This window comes from Zeus faber, assembly GCF_960531495.2.
Source record: "Zeus faber genome assembly, chromosome: 15".
NCBI classification, from domain to species: domain Eukaryota; kingdom Metazoa; phylum Chordata; class Actinopteri; order Zeiformes; family Zeidae; genus Zeus; species Zeus faber.
Window position 1 is genome coordinate 11,911,185 of NC_137194.1, and position 15,501 is coordinate 11,926,685.

At 45.8% G+C, this 15,501-nt stretch overlaps 1 protein-coding gene across 2 annotated transcripts in view; it reads right to left on the bottom strand.

Annotated features, from left to right (window-relative positions):
* Positions 1-9,728, bottom strand: part of arhgef25a (Rho guanine nucleotide exchange factor (GEF) 25a) — a 47,860-nt gene extending 38,132 nt beyond the window's left edge. For both annotated transcript variants that reach the window (XM_080014730.1, XM_080014729.1), the window contains exons 1-2: positions 8,921-9,728; positions 6,664-6,796 (exon numbers count right to left, since the gene is read on the bottom strand). In XM_080014730.1, the coding sequence (XP_079870856.1) occupies positions 6,664-6,796; positions 8,921-9,016 (229 nt within the window). In that variant the 5' untranslated portion in view covers positions 9,017-9,728. The remainder of the gene's footprint in view (positions 1-6,663; positions 6,797-8,920) is intronic.
* Positions 9,729-15,501: the final 5,773 nt, after the last annotated feature.

Below are 15,501 nucleotides of genomic sequence, written 5' to 3' on the forward strand. Positions count from 1 at the left end.
ACCATCCATCTTTCCACAGTGACTGGGTGGTGGCAGACTCCCGTCAGGTTGTTCTTGCTGTCTGTGGGAGACTGTGCCGGAGCAAACACAGGAGTCTGGCTGTCTCACCCGATGGCCACACACAGAACCCCCCCCCAAAAAAAACCCCAAACAAACAATACAAGCGAATATAAGATATAAAGGCGATATGCGTGGTTTGTCACGCTCCCCTTTTCTTTTCTTACTCACTGTCTCTCTCCCTACGTACACATGTATACACCTCCACACAATGAAATACACACGAACACCCATGCATCCACATGGATCCACATGGATGCATGGGTGCATCCACATCGTTCCACCAACTATGCCATGTCTCGCTCCAGAGAGCGAGACATGGCATAGTTGGTGGAACGATCACATTTAAAGGGAGATGCAAGGAGTCCACAAACAACATCCATAATAACATCGCTATATAGTCTCAACCCTCCTCCACAAAAATGAAATGCCTTCCACCAATCCATTTTGAAACACTTATAAATACAGTCTCTGTGCGGATATTTTGAGATTGCGATCCCTCATCCTCTGCCGCCTCGTTCTTGTTCCCGTTCCTCTCTCGCCCGCTCATAATGGATGCTGTAAGTGATTGAACGGCCAATTCTCCACAGAAATATTGAGCGGAGCCTGCTTCTGTCTTCGCTCGACTGACACTGACCAACCGCAGAACGCGCTGCCTGGACACACAAACAGGATTCAAAGGGATGAACAATCTATTGAATAATGAAACAGCAGGTTAAATAGGAACAGAATGCGGAGCAATTCCAGATACAGCGACCGCAATGCATGGCCAATATGTTGCCCATTTGGGAAAATGGCTACAATATCCTTCTATACATGGGAAGTCAGTGAATACAATGTGCATACAATGAAGTGATAATGGAGGCCTCATTGTGGAGATGTATTCTCTTATTCTCTTACGCCCATGTGGATACTGACTAATTCAGTCAGCTAACTAGTTTCAAAGGATTAAAAACATAGATTTTTTACCGTTTTTGTGGGTTTTTTTCTATTGTTTTTTTTTATCCAAATGAAAGTGTCCCTTTCTGCTCTGGAGCAGACACCTACAGCATCATTCAATCAACAGAGAGCAATACCGCAGGATGGATGAACATTGACTTTGGCCAGGGAGGGAGATGTGTACGAAAACGTATTGATAAAAGTTTGAAAAACATGGTCCTCCCTGGTGAGGTGAGGCAACTGTTAACACATACATACCGTACGTCCCTCTCCCATCCCTCTCCCCTCTTACCCTCTTGCACTCCAAGCCTCCTCCCTTCACCTTCTGTGTCCAAAGAGAAACAGCGGCGGATTGGAAAATCTATACATGAACATTCATACTGGAATGAGGAGTCTGTCTCGAGCTAATGGTTATGTGTGAATGATGTCTGCACTTTATCTCCTATAGGAGCCAAAGCAGCCTCGGAACTATGTGCCATCATTTTTAGGCGACATTCAAGTCGTGCGAGGTGATTTACACTGGTGAGGATACTGGTGAGGATACTTAATCCCTGTGACATAAGTAAGTGAGCGTGGTGAAACCTGCAGGGAGTGAAGGGTACATGCGGTCCCAAACCACATGTACATGTTCTATCTGTTCTAATACACAATCTGCATAGTCTGTGCGTGTGTGTGTGTGTGTGTGTGCGTGTGTGTGTGTGTGTGTGCGTGCGTGTGTGCGTGTGTGTGTGTGCATGCGTGTGTGTGTGTGTGTGTGTGTGTGTGTGTGTGAGTGTGTGTGTGTGCACAGTCAGAAACACACTATGGCACAGGCACTCTCACACGCAGGCACATAAAAATACATGAACACAGGAAAATCCAACAAATATGATCACACCTGAACACACACACACACACACACACACACACACACACACACACACACACGCATACTAATTTCCTGGCAGTACCAATACAATCTCAATTGAGTTCCGCTTCTTTTTCCATAAAAACCAGTGTGAGCAGAGACGGTCAGAACTCTCGATCAGTAGCGCACACACACACACACACACACACACACAAACACCACACACACACACACACACACACACACACACACAGACATACAGGTTGATCCTGTGTCCTCACCGTCACACTCCAACTAAACCTTTACCTTCCCCGAGCTCTGTCTTCCCCGTGCTGGACTCTACAGTACGATCATTCAAGCACGAATACACACACACAACACACACACACACCTGGAACTCACACAAAATCCACCCATCAAGGTGATGGTGTTATCTCTGGCAGTAAGAGCACAATATGGATGCAGTTTACTGGTGTTTGTTGCCCATGTAAGGAGATCCAAACAGTCCAACCACGGGGTCTCCTGGGATTGTGGTTGGCATCGTCTTCTAGCGTCTTCCAAGCCAGATATGGACAAGGTCATCAATTTGGACATTTTTTTGTTTCACAACTGCCAATTAATAAGATAAATGATTTGATTTAGTTTGCAGTTAGAAAGGGTCTAGCTTAATATGTGCATAGTTGTTGTTCTGTTTGGGGGTTTTATTTCTACTCACACGTGTCTTTGTTTAAGTTGTGTCCCTCCTGTAAACTGTTTGCATTGCCACCCTTCAAGGCATATGCTGTGTATTTATATATACACATGTATACACACATATATTCAAGGATGTCTATTTTGGAAGTTTAGGAAGCTATAAAGCACACCCAATCTGTAAGAGGACAATTCTTTTGGTCAGCACAGCAAGTCCTGCACATTACATCAGTTTTCCTGTTTCTTTGCTGTTAATAAATATCAGGTTTTCTGGTCACTCTAGGTATTGGGCCCTAATGGAGAAAAGCAGTACATGTGTGTATGCGTATGTGTGTGTGTGTGTGTGTGTGTGTGTGTGTGTGCGCGTGTGTGTGTGTGTGTGTTTGTATGTGTGTGTGTGTGTGCATGTGTGTGTATGTTCACTTAAGATACTGCACCGCTATGGCAACCAGTTCAGTTTGGCTTCCCTGCGATGTGTGTTTAGGCCTTTCAGCCGCGAAAAAGACGACATCATAAAGCAGATTGTGTGGACAGACGTGGTCAGCCATCGCTGATTGTGCTTCGTGTTCCGAAACAGACTCGCTCGTCGTATACACACATGTTGTCCGGGGGGAAGAAGAGGAGGAGGAGGAGGGTGGTGAGAGTCCTCGGACGGAGAGCCGGGGAGGGAACGAGATGGAATCTGGTGAGATTTTGAGAGAAATATGACCGGTGGCATGGTATGCTCAAAAGGGGGAATGGTGGGACGCTGCTTTTGAAAAAAAAAAAAGAAATATGAGAACGGCGGGTGTGAGAACCGAGGACGGCAAGGGAAAGTAATTAGAACGAGAGAAGAGGAGGTCAAGATGTGGCGGGAGGGTATTTCAGGAAGGTATAGGGGAAGAGGATATTTGGAGAGGGAGGGAGAGAGAGAGAGGGAGAGAGAGAGAGAGAGAGAGAGAGAGGGGTGTTTTCGTGGAGACTGGTAGTGTCTCGCAAGAAGCATCTTGCTCTAATATGTAACAGATGCATTATCGCAAACACATGAAGAAAGGCTTGAGAAGAAAGCGCAGAACGGAGCGCCCCTTCTCGGGTGTGTCTGTGTGTCTGTGTGTGTGTGTGTGTGTTTTCCACGGCCAAAGACGACAACATTCTGACCTCTGGCCCTGATGTAATCGTATGACTTAGGCCCCAGGGGGGAGCACCCGCATCGTTCGCTGGATGCTGCATTCATATGGAACGCGGCAGACGGGGGGCCGGCAAACCGGAAGTCAAGTGGACAGGAGCACGACGGCAGAGCGGCGGAGAAGACCGACAAAAGGCAACGGTACACAGCATTTGCCCTCCGAGTTGAAATATTTGAACTTTTTGCCGTCCTCTGCGAAGGGCATTACAGCCGGGTGTTTCGTTTCCGCTGCGTGTGTCTGCTGCGGCTGCAGGATAACCTGAGTTTTGGGATCTGACCCGGTAGATGCCGCTTCCTCTGGAGTATTGCACTTAAATGGCTTAAATAAAAGCCGTGGATTGATATAAAAGTGGTTTCAGTTATTTATTCGTTGCATGGAGGCTGTTCGCCGCTTGAAGCGAGAAGCAGGTGGAGGATTTGGACGCGGTGGCCTCGCGGGGCGGTTGGTCGGGTAAAGTTGCGGCTCCAGGTTATTACTTACATACATAATAACATGATTTAATATCAATAATTAATGATTAAATGGGGCTTCTATTGCCAGTGGAAACCAGGTGATCAGCCAGTGATCAAACAGTCAGCAAATCAAGATGCACTTTCCCTCAAAGCCGGATAACCATTCCATAAATATATCCATATTTTGAAATAATCCATTGTCAAACCTGCTTGGAGATGAAGTTGACGCTTTATAGCCAACTTGTGTAAGGTAATCAACTATGAAAGACAATATGTTTTGGAGGGAATTTAACATTCATTTAAGTTTGCGACCTAACCCTAACCCTAAACCCTAAACCTTAACCCAACCCAATATTAATAGTAAGCTGCATTTTTATAGCCACATGCATTACTAAAATTTGTATATATAATAACAGACACAAAATGATTTAGTTTAATATATTTTATTGGAGTCTTTGTACATCGTCATAGCAACATCTCGTCACGTATTTTGCCGCGGTACCTCCCCCTCGTTCTCCCGTGTTCGACGTGAATGCAACATTAGTTTGGTGACTCTCAATCAAACTTGCTGGGGTTTTTTTTGTGATGGCGTGTGGTGCTGTCGTGCAGATACAGCTATACAAGTTTCCCTGCGCTGCCTCCTCTGATATCTGCCATCTCTACAAGTCGACGCCCGCGTTCCAACTATTTCTATCTGATGCCTCATTGATTTCCCCAACAACAGCAACAAAAAAAGGGTTGGGTCAAAAAGCAGCTGAATACCCCCCTTTTTTCTTTCTCTTTTTCTTTGCTCCATTTGGTCTCAAAGAATCAATTTCTGCAATTTTCTATGCCCCTTTTCCAGCCATGAGCCGCGAGCTAAGATAATATTTGGAAGCAATAGCTTCGCCAGCACAATCAATATAAATAGAGCCATTATAGATAAGCATCGCTGACAGCTTCCTCTGGGTACACCATGTACTCCTCCACACAGCAGTTAGCGGTATGGCCACATGGTACACACCACCAAGCCTCCCATCCCATTTACACACACATACCCACACACCCCCCCAACCCTAAACCCTAAACCCAGATCCCGCTACAAAGGTCCTTTTGTTCCGTTGCACTCAAGGAAAAATGGCCGAGCAGGCAAACCCTTTAGAGCTAAATCAGGCGAACTTCGACCAACGTGGTTTTTCCTGACGGTTTAAGGTGACGCGCGGCGACGCCATCTGGAAACTGTTGCGTGCACACGTGCACACACACACACACACACACACACACACACACACACACACACGCACACGCACACACGCACACATGCACGCACGCACACACATACACAAACACCGACTTAGACTCTCCTTTCTCTCCCTCCTCCTCCAGCCTCTTCCTTCCCCCCTCCCGTCCTTTCTATTTTTCTTTTTGTCTTTTTTGATTCTGCTGTTTCTTTCTGTCTTCTGCTTCCTCAGCTGTCGTCTGTCCCTTTATTCCTCTCCGTCTCTGTCTACATCTCACTGGAAGAAGCAGTCAGACCTTTTACTTTTAAAAAAAAGTTAAAATAGCCTGACACAAAAGTACTTTACTACCACGCTGACATTTCTACTTAAGTTAAAAGTATATAAGTACTTGGCCTTAAATGAACTTAAAGTATAAAAAGCAAAGGTACTTGTCATATCTGGTGTCCTGATATAGCAGAGCCTATAATACTTCATAAAGTTCTACTGTAGCTTCTTTGTCATGCGTGTCCTGATTTCCTTTTACAAAAAGAGTACTTCTGATGTCATAGTAATTTGATGAGCAGTTTGACAGTTCCAGTACAAACTAAAGTACCGAGACTTTATTAGAAATCTAGTGTCATTATCTCGAAATCAAATCCGGTAAAAAAAGGATAGATATTTGCTTTGAAATGAAATTAGGTAAAAGTTAAAAGTCTCAGTAGTCTCTAGAAACACTTGAAAAATGTACTTAGGTATAGTAACAAAGTACTTGTGCCGTGTTACTTTCCACCACTGGTATCAATACATCACACATCCAGCAGTGAGAGATGCGGTCTCTGTTCTGTGGTCGTTACCGCCAAATGACGGCCATCAGACTGGGTGTTATTAAAACCAGTCGGGCGCTGACAGAGCCGGCTGAAGTCCAGGACGTGGTCGGCAGCTCTGGATATATTTACAAATCTTTGCATTTTCAAGTATAGAGTTATGGTTTCCCCTGAGCTTAAAATAGATGCATTGTAACTACAGATATCGAAAGGACAGGAAAGAAAAGTACTTCATCGAGTAAAGCAAACGAGTGGTCACAGTGCGTGCGTGCGTGCGTGTGTGTGTGTGACACTGACAACAGAGAAATCTGATCATTTCCATCGAAACAATCAGGGCCAAACAGGGTTTGCGTTTGGGTTGTCGACGGACGGGTCCGCTGAGCCCAGGGCTGGTTTGGCGAGTGCAGTGTTTGGTCTGTCATTCTGGCTTTGTGGACACAAGGGACACGCAGTCTTACACGGCTCGGTGGAGTTGCTTTCCGGTCCTACCTGTTCTCTCCCTCCTCTCGTGGTTTGGTGGGGCTCCCTGCTCCCAGTCCGGCCCCTCTGGCTCCCACTGGCCCTGAGTGGGGACCCTGCACTCCTCACCCACTGGGGGGTCTTCCTCACTTCCCTCTGTAAGCTGAACACAAATACCAAGTTTGTTTTTAGATGGGGTCTTGCTCTCTGCGAAAAGGTGATTGGATAATTCAAAAGGTGATTGGTTGTATTGTACAAAGTATTGAAATTGGTATCGCTTGTTCGTCCGTCGTTTAGTCTGTTGCAATGAATCTTGCCAGATTCCATTCCATCAAAAGTCCGAATCAGAAACAGAATCTGCAAAGGACGTTTCGCATAAAAAAGTTTATCAGTCTGAAAAAACCCCAAATGTACGAAAATAGGCGGAAATATAGAACAGAAATAGCCAAATATATAGAATATACAGAAGTCTGATTATTTGCACAGGATACATTACAGTCCATATTGGTAAATAAGGTATAAATATTTTTTTTGTAATTACTAAATTATTTTAGTAATTATTCAACATATTGCACAGTTTTTTGTACAAATGTGTGTCTGTGTGTGTGTGTGAGTGAGTGAGCGAGTGAGTGAGTGAGTGACTGAGTGAGTGACTGAGTGAGTGAGTGAGTGAGTATACCCCAAATATTCACACCAGCCATCATTCCACCTCGACTTGCACACCTAATTTGTCCGTAAAGATTGGAGAGGAACGCAATTAGGGCATGATTTTTTTTCCGGAAAAAGCGGTGTGTGTGTGTGTGTGTGTGTGTGTGTGTGTGTGTGTGTGTGTTTTTCGTAACAATCACGGCAAACAGTCGAGTTGAGGTTAATGGAGGTGAGCGATCCTGCGGCGCAGAGAGAGAGAGAGAGAGATATGAAGGTAAGATCATCGCTGTTGGACTTTGAACTGCTATCTGCCGGGGCAGAAATGATTCCTCAAGACAGACAAAAATGCCATTCCGCCCTCCTCTGAATCATGCTCCCTGATGGCACTGCACGCTACATTCAGCCGCGGAAAACTGACGCGTGTCGTCTGAAGTGATGATGTGAAGTACATTCGAGGTTCCTAACTCTTAAAATCCAGGATATTAGAAATAGGGTTGTTTATACTGTATAAATGTTTATATGAATTTTCAAGTGTCATTTAAATGGCTCTAGGGCTCAGAGAATGCTAAAACAAAGTTCACTCCCCTGCGCTGTATAGTCGATTTTTTTCCCCCCATACTATAGATAACTTGAAAGACTCAAATACCACTTGAACTCCGGGTGGTTTAATGGCCTGAGATTTGAAATTGTCCACTATGATTTCACACCGGTTTTTCCATTCATCTTCTTTCTGCGGAGCTGCAGCGAGGCGTTTGACCTGCATGGGTTTGTGTATGGTGAGACGTCTTTATCGCTGCTGTCCCGCTTCCTGAGGCGCCCAAGCGTCCAAGATTCCTCACGAGTGCTGGAGGGCGACCGACGTTCCTCCTCTCTCTCTCTCTCTCGCTCTCTCTCTCTCTCTCTCTCTCTCTCTCTCTCTCTCGCTCTCTCTCTCTCTCTCTCTCACACTCTCTTTATCACTTCACCTACCACATTCCCTGCTTGCGGATCCATTCGAGATAACCATAGCAAACGTGCATCTTAATTCTCAGGAATGTTTGTGTATGGAAACTCTGTTCGGTGCATCTTAGGTGTTGGTGGAGGATGGTGGAGGATGTGGCGCAGGGATGCGGTAAGACATAATACCAAGGATATTTCCAGGAAGCCCTAACCAGGATGCCTGTCATTCCACATTTAGAATCAGTGAGTGCTTTACAAAATACTTAACAAATGCCATCAGACAGCACTGGGTTACATTACATTGACATTTAGATATGGGAATTTGTTCTGGTGAGGTTATGGTGTATTACACTGCAGACCAATAGCATTAAAAAAAAAAAAACAGAGAATAAAATAATAATAATAATAATAATAATATTATAAAATTGAATACATCAGAGGTAATACATTAATAACATAAATAACATAAAATATATATATGTATATTTTAAATTTAAACTTTATAAAAATTATAAATTGTGAAAGACAAATAGCCAAAAAATACAAAGAAAATACAATACGAAAATAATCAGATATATAAGAGACGAAAGGAGAGTAACCCCCTTTTTGATTTACAGCTGAACTTCCCCATCATGTGAATGTAAACACATGTGACTGTAAAAAACCAGACACAATCGCAACAGCAACAAGCGCCACTCACCCACGGCTGGTTTGGCATAGCCAGCGAGGTCAGCATGTCGGCCATAGCACCCAGCATCTGGTCCGTGCGCCCCTGGTTCTTCTGGAGCGCCTTCATCCTCCCGCACCACCCTCACACACACACACACACACACACACACACACACACGCACAGTCACACAAGCACACGCACACGCACACGCACACACATACACACACTCACACAAACACACACACACACACACACACACACACACACACACTCGCACAAAACTACTTCAATCCTGCCTCTGAATCCTGAATCTCTCTTACTGCCGCTGCTCGAGCTCCTTCTCACTCTCTGTGTCTGAGGTTCCACTCTTCTGCTGATGTGGATTTTGGTCTACTTGTGTCAGCCAAACTCTCTCTCTCTCTCTCTCTCTCTCTCTCTCTCTCTCTCTCTCTCTCTCTCTCTCTCTCTCTGTCTCTGTTTCTGGTTGCTCTACAGGGTTTTCTGCTCCTAGTTCTGGAGCCGAGAAGCCACAAGAACTCTCACGCGCATGAATAATCGATGCTGGACCCGAGGAGAATGTTTTCGTCTGAACGAGGGAGCGTGCTTTGGCCGGAGCCCCAGACCTCTCCAGGCTCCCTCCTACCGCACACACACACACACACACACACACACACACACACACACGCATGCACGCGCACACACACACACACACACACACACACACACACACAGGCACACATACACACACACACACACACACACCTAAACACACTTCCACACCAGGTGGCTTAACCCTTAACCCCCAGCTCAAGCTTATGTCCTTTTCTAACAGGATCCTTCCTTTGGAACAGAGACTGGATATTCCCTTGGCTCTCCTTCCTCATTTCCTCATGTTGGGACCACTCTTCTCTCCATCTCCATTCTTCCGCGGAAACACCGTCTTCGGTCAGTCCGTCCCGTGCCGTCCCCCTCGGCCTGCATGCGGCGCGGACCCTCCCCGTGCTGTGTTCTTGTCCGAGTCGCTGCCACGGTCTTGCGTGACGTGAGGACCACCTTACCCTCCTCAAAAACCGCCTTTCTCGCTCTTCATTGGCTATCGAGGATAACCGCCCCCCTCCTCAAAGCGTCTCCTCTTACTATCCATCCCCCCCCCCCCCCCCTCACCTGTTGTTTTAGTGCCTCATTCTTTTTCCTCCTGCCTACCTCCTCTCCCCGTCTCTACAAGTCTGTGTCGGTGCCCCGGTCTGAGCTGGTGACACATGGTTCGTGTGAACTCTTTGGTGGAGGGGCAGCCCCAAATAAGGTCTGAACACACCAGTGTGCAGTGCAACTCCCTCTATTTAAGAAGAACAGTGACAGACTTGTGAGCCCAATGTTCTGCTGTACTTTAAGGAGCCTAAGTTTGATTTATCCCGCCGGGATTTTAGTCAATGCACTTGGCTCAGATTTTCAGGCGGGTAAGAGATGACATGCTTTTGAAAAAGTGGTAAAAGTGGTCATATACTTACATTCCTTACGGGAGGGTTTAGCCTCAGGGGTGATGGCGGAAAGTGTGTGTGTGCGTGCACATGCGTGTGCGTGCGCATGCGTGTGTGTGTGTGCGTGCGTGTGCGCGTGCGCGTGTGTGTGTGTTGGTGTATCAGTCATTTAAAACAGTCTCGCAAACAACCTTTTTTTTTTTTGTGAAATCAGAATAAACGTTCAGGCTGGAATAACTCTCAAAACTCCCTCTGAACAGTAAAATCCCACCACGCCTTTTCATTGAACGATATCAACGTTCAGCACAATCAATGCTTGGTAAAAATTGAATTATTATTGATTTAAAATAATCGCCGTCGTCTCATGGACTTTGCAGGACCGGGAAGGTATTACAGCGTTGTTCTTTGAGGTCGTAAGGTCAAGTTGCTTTTCTGATTTTTCTGCCCAATGCCCCCCCCCCAAAATCGAACCCCTCCGGAATGACCTCATGCCCCCCGCTCAAATAAATCCATTTCACTGGACATTCACTGACAAATCCATTCACCGACATCACATCACATTCACATTGCGGCGCTCTCTGCGAATTGATGGATTTTGCCTCTCATATGTGCATGGAGTGCGGAGTCAGGACAAGAATCCTTATTCCCTCTGGAGCGACACTCCTTTCCTCAACAACCTCCTCGCTCGTAAAATGTGGCCTTCCTCCCCCAGGTCATATCACTTTTGATGATGGAGGCTCGAGACTTATGGATTCCTCACAGCAAGAGGGTTGAGTTGTGGTGGCTTTGAGGAGGAGGAGGAGGAGGAGGAGGCCTCGGTCAGTCAGTCACGTAGCTGAAAATAATACCGCTGAGCCAGAGCCAGAGCCAGGCGCTATTAAGACCGATTCTGGAAAGGCTGCCAAGAATCTAATATTAGCTCCACACATGGCTGTCTTCCGAATCATTTCGCTGGCTAAACTTAGTTTCCCGCTTCTCACGTCTTCTCTTCGCTAGTTTTCCCTTGTTCGGCCGTCCACCGCCGACCCTCTGCTGGGTATTGTGGTGGTGGCAGAGAGCTTGGAGTGGGGCAGCCCGGTGCGGCGGCTCAAACTTAAGACTTGGGACGATGAAATGAAAAGTAGTGCGGTCATGAAAGGGAACACTGAGTCCACAATAGGTTCTGGGAATCAGAATGAAATGTTTTGCTTTTTTTGTTTTGTTTTTTTGTTTCGTTTTTTTTGTTTGTTTTTTTGGGGGGGTTGTTTTTAACAGAACTGTTTAAATAGTGGCCTCGTGTGAAACCTCATGTCAAACTTTGGAAAAGTTGAAAAAGAGGTTGTTTTTTTGGAAGGAGGAAAAAAAAACAAAAAACTGTTGCAGTAACGTGAGCTTTGCTGCCCTCGTCTGGTGGATCTGCTGGATGATTCTGTTTCCCATCCCAAATTGAAAACAAGCAGGCTTTAAGTGAGCGCCAAAAGTCCCCCAATAGTTAATTTTTTTTCATTTTTTTATCGATAAATCGAATCAAAGAATTTTATTTCTAGAACACAAAAAAAAACGAGTTCGTGATTCACGGAGGGCAGGGATAAAATAAAATAATTAAAAATATGAAACAGGTGAAAGAAAAATAACAGGAAAAAAAAATTCTAAGCACAGAAATAATACCCAAGAGAAAATCATTTTTTTGAAAAGGGAACTTATTTGTGTGGGGTTGCTGTCTCTCGCTTTACATATTGGAACAACTTTTCTGTAGAGCATTTTACTCCTCCCAACACACACACACACACACACACGCACGCACGCACGCACGCACGCACTCGCACGGACACACACGTACACGTACACGTACACGCTCACACGCACCAGCGATCCAAGCGTCGAGACAACTTCCCTTTCCTCTGCTTCACTTCCTTTCAGCCCTCTTGTTTTTGGTTCTCCATCAGCCATAACTCACTTGGTCCCTCAACAAGTCTTTTTTCAGTTTTCAGGTTTTCTTTTTGTGGGAATGGAAGCCACCATGCAAGTATAACCCAAACTTGGAAAGAGTTATTGGTTGTTCCTTTGCCACCATCTGAGGGTGATATATCGGTTTAATATCAAGATTATGATATGAGACTAGATATCATCTGGGATGTTGGTCCATCGTGATGTTGTGATATAGTTGTGTGTTGTCTTTAAGGCTGCATTACAGTAAAGCATGTGATTTTCTGAATTTAATGGACGGTTCCAGCTGTATTTATCGATGTCTCTGCCTACTTGGGCATAATATCCACATTACACATTATTCAGGTATTGTAAAAAAAAAACAATAATAATAATAATAAGCCGCCCAGTATCACCCAGACCCTTTAACAACTTTTATTTTTGGCGGTAATGGGAGGAGAAGATTTGTTCCGATAGTTCTGGTTGTGCAAAGTCATTTGGGATCATTCGATGGGATTTTGGTTTTGGAGGCGTGTCGGGCCCAGTTTGTTGACATCCACAGTGTGTTTCTGTTGTCCAACTGGATCACATCGTTTCAGCCTCACTATAAAGAGATTTAAAGGTAGGTAAATGTCGATCACGGACCAGATTGATTATTATTATATACAGATTGATAATTACATGGTAATAATGATTTTTATTCATCTCCGCTGGAAAATCTAAGGTTCAGTGCCATTTGGGCGCACTATCTGATCAACTTGTGTCTATATTTAGATTGTTAACCTAATGTAATTACGTGCGTTTTTAAATGGCTCATCTCCTTCCCCATACGCTAAGCCTCCTGTGATCGGCTGGATGATGACGTGGGCTCTTAATGTCTTGTTGGCCCAAGTATATTCTGCACTTCTCTACTCGGACAGAAGGGGGAAGACGACATCTAGACTACAGTGGCTTTTGCATAACAGTCCCAACATGCACGCTGACTCTTTGAGGCCTTTTCAGAGTGGTAGTCGAGAGCCGGAGATCCACTTTGCCTCTGCATTGTCTACCTGCGGTATAGAAATACTGCCTTTTTTTTTTGTGGATCGTTTTCTTTTGATCCACCAATGTTGCTGCGGGTGTCGTGGTCTGTGCGTTTGCGTGTTTGCTTGCATGCGTGCACTCGTGCAGTTTGCCAGCGACGGGGCGTTTGTATGCACACAAGCACCATGTGGTGAAGTGTTTCCACGCGTCCCTGTCATGGGAATAATTACCGCGGAGTCCCCCTGGCTTGGAATAACAGCAGGGTTGGTTTTGTTGTCCTTGCGTATGGATTTCCATGGGGAATAACAAAGTCAGGACTGGCTCTCCCCTCTAACTGAGACACGTTGGGATTAGCCGGGCATGGGGAGGGTGGCTCACCAGCACCAGCAGATTGTGGAGCTCTGTCTGATTCAGTCACAGCGCGAATCTTGGACAGTCAGCGAGGCTCGCTCTGACACAACAGACGGAGAGAGGGAGAGGGAGGGAGGGAGAAAGAGAGCAGGGAATGGACGGATCCTGAGAGAGCTGTGGAGATAGGTGCGAAATAGAGAGAGAGAGAGAGAGAGAGAGAGCTCTGAGACTAACTTAACCAGACTGCAACGAGAGCCAGGCTGGCTAACGCTTGTTTTTGCCTCTTAATCCCCCAATCCCTCTGTAATCAGGCTGAGAGGGCAGGGACCTTGCTGCCTGACTTAGGACAGCGGCATCTACGTTGAGACCTGGGAGGATTCTCGGGCAGGAGCCTGAGGGATCAGGGCGACAGAATGGAGGGAGGGGGCGCTCCCCGTGCCGGCGTCGTTGCCCTGAGCGGAGCCAGTTTCTACCAAGAGTACAAGTTGATGCTTCAACCTCTTGGCGAGTTTTATTCACCCGAAAAAAGGGGGAAATAAACTCCCAGAGAAGAGGACACCCTTCGGGCTGGATTGACCCTCCTTTCATGGTAAGACAGGAGTTGGGTTGTAATTCAATGTTTAATTGTTATTGCTCAGTGGGGTTTTTTTTCCGAGGCGTACCGTGCGTGACCTCCTGTTCGATCCGTTTGAAGTCTTTCGGGAGTTTCACAGGAAGCAGCCGAGCTCAGATTGTTTGGTGATGTCACTCAGAGCTCGGAGTGGTCTGACTGGGGGCCTGGTGTGTTTGTGTAGCGGTAGGAGGAGGAGGAGGAGGAAGGGGACAGGTCTACGTGATACCGATCTTCATTCTTCTGCAGGGAACAACAACACTGGAATGAAAACAGAGGTTTACGGGATTAAAGGAGTGGTCGTTGGCCTTTTCCTCTGTTTTGTTTTGGGGGTTTTTTTATTTGTATTTTTTTTTTTTACAGCAGTTTATTCAAAGGATGCATTCACACGGAGCTGTTAGTGGAGCGATTCTGTCTGTAAGTTCAGAGTCTACGGAGAGTTGTGCGGTAAGAGGAGGCAGATGTGGTGAAGTGCACAGTCAAGGCCTCGCTGAGCAGTTACTGCCCACGCTGCTGTATAATATGGTGTTTTGTCACATCGGCCCAGCCACACCACTCTCTCTCTCTCTCTCTCTCTCTCTCTCTCCCCCTCTCTCTCTCCCCCTCTCTCCCTCTCCCTCTCTCCCTCTCCCTCTCCCTCTCCCTCTCTCTCGCTATCTATCTATGGAAACATTGATTACTAAATATAGCCGGTCCTTGCAGCAGAATAGCCATGCTTATGTTATTGACCCTATAGAACAATTTCATGACGCATTTTAGGATCCATAATAGATAGACAAAACATCATTGATTTTTAACCACTTCATACCTCAATGGACTTGCAGTAGAGTGCATAGTGTGATGGTAACGGTCACCATGACTGATGCTGTCGCCAGCCTGGCTGCCCGTTGCTTCCATATGGTTCTCCTCAAAACAATTCAGTCGCCCAACAACTTCACAGAACATTTTATTCGCACAGTTCTGAAAGGCCAAACTTTTTACCCTCGCATTGAGCTGATGTCAACACACAATATTTAAGTTTGAGACCTGCTGATGGGAAAATGTGTGACCGTAGGTGGATCATTTAATCAGCACTTAAGACTTTTCTTTTGCCCATAAACCAGCTGAGCCATTCAGCAACCATCTACCAGAGCATGTTGCTTACCTACCCTGCAAGTCATAGACCTTCTCAGATCATCCGACAGTAAAGATAAGGTGAAACTCCTCATCCTATTTCGGCATCTTCTCTCATGGCCTGGGCATTT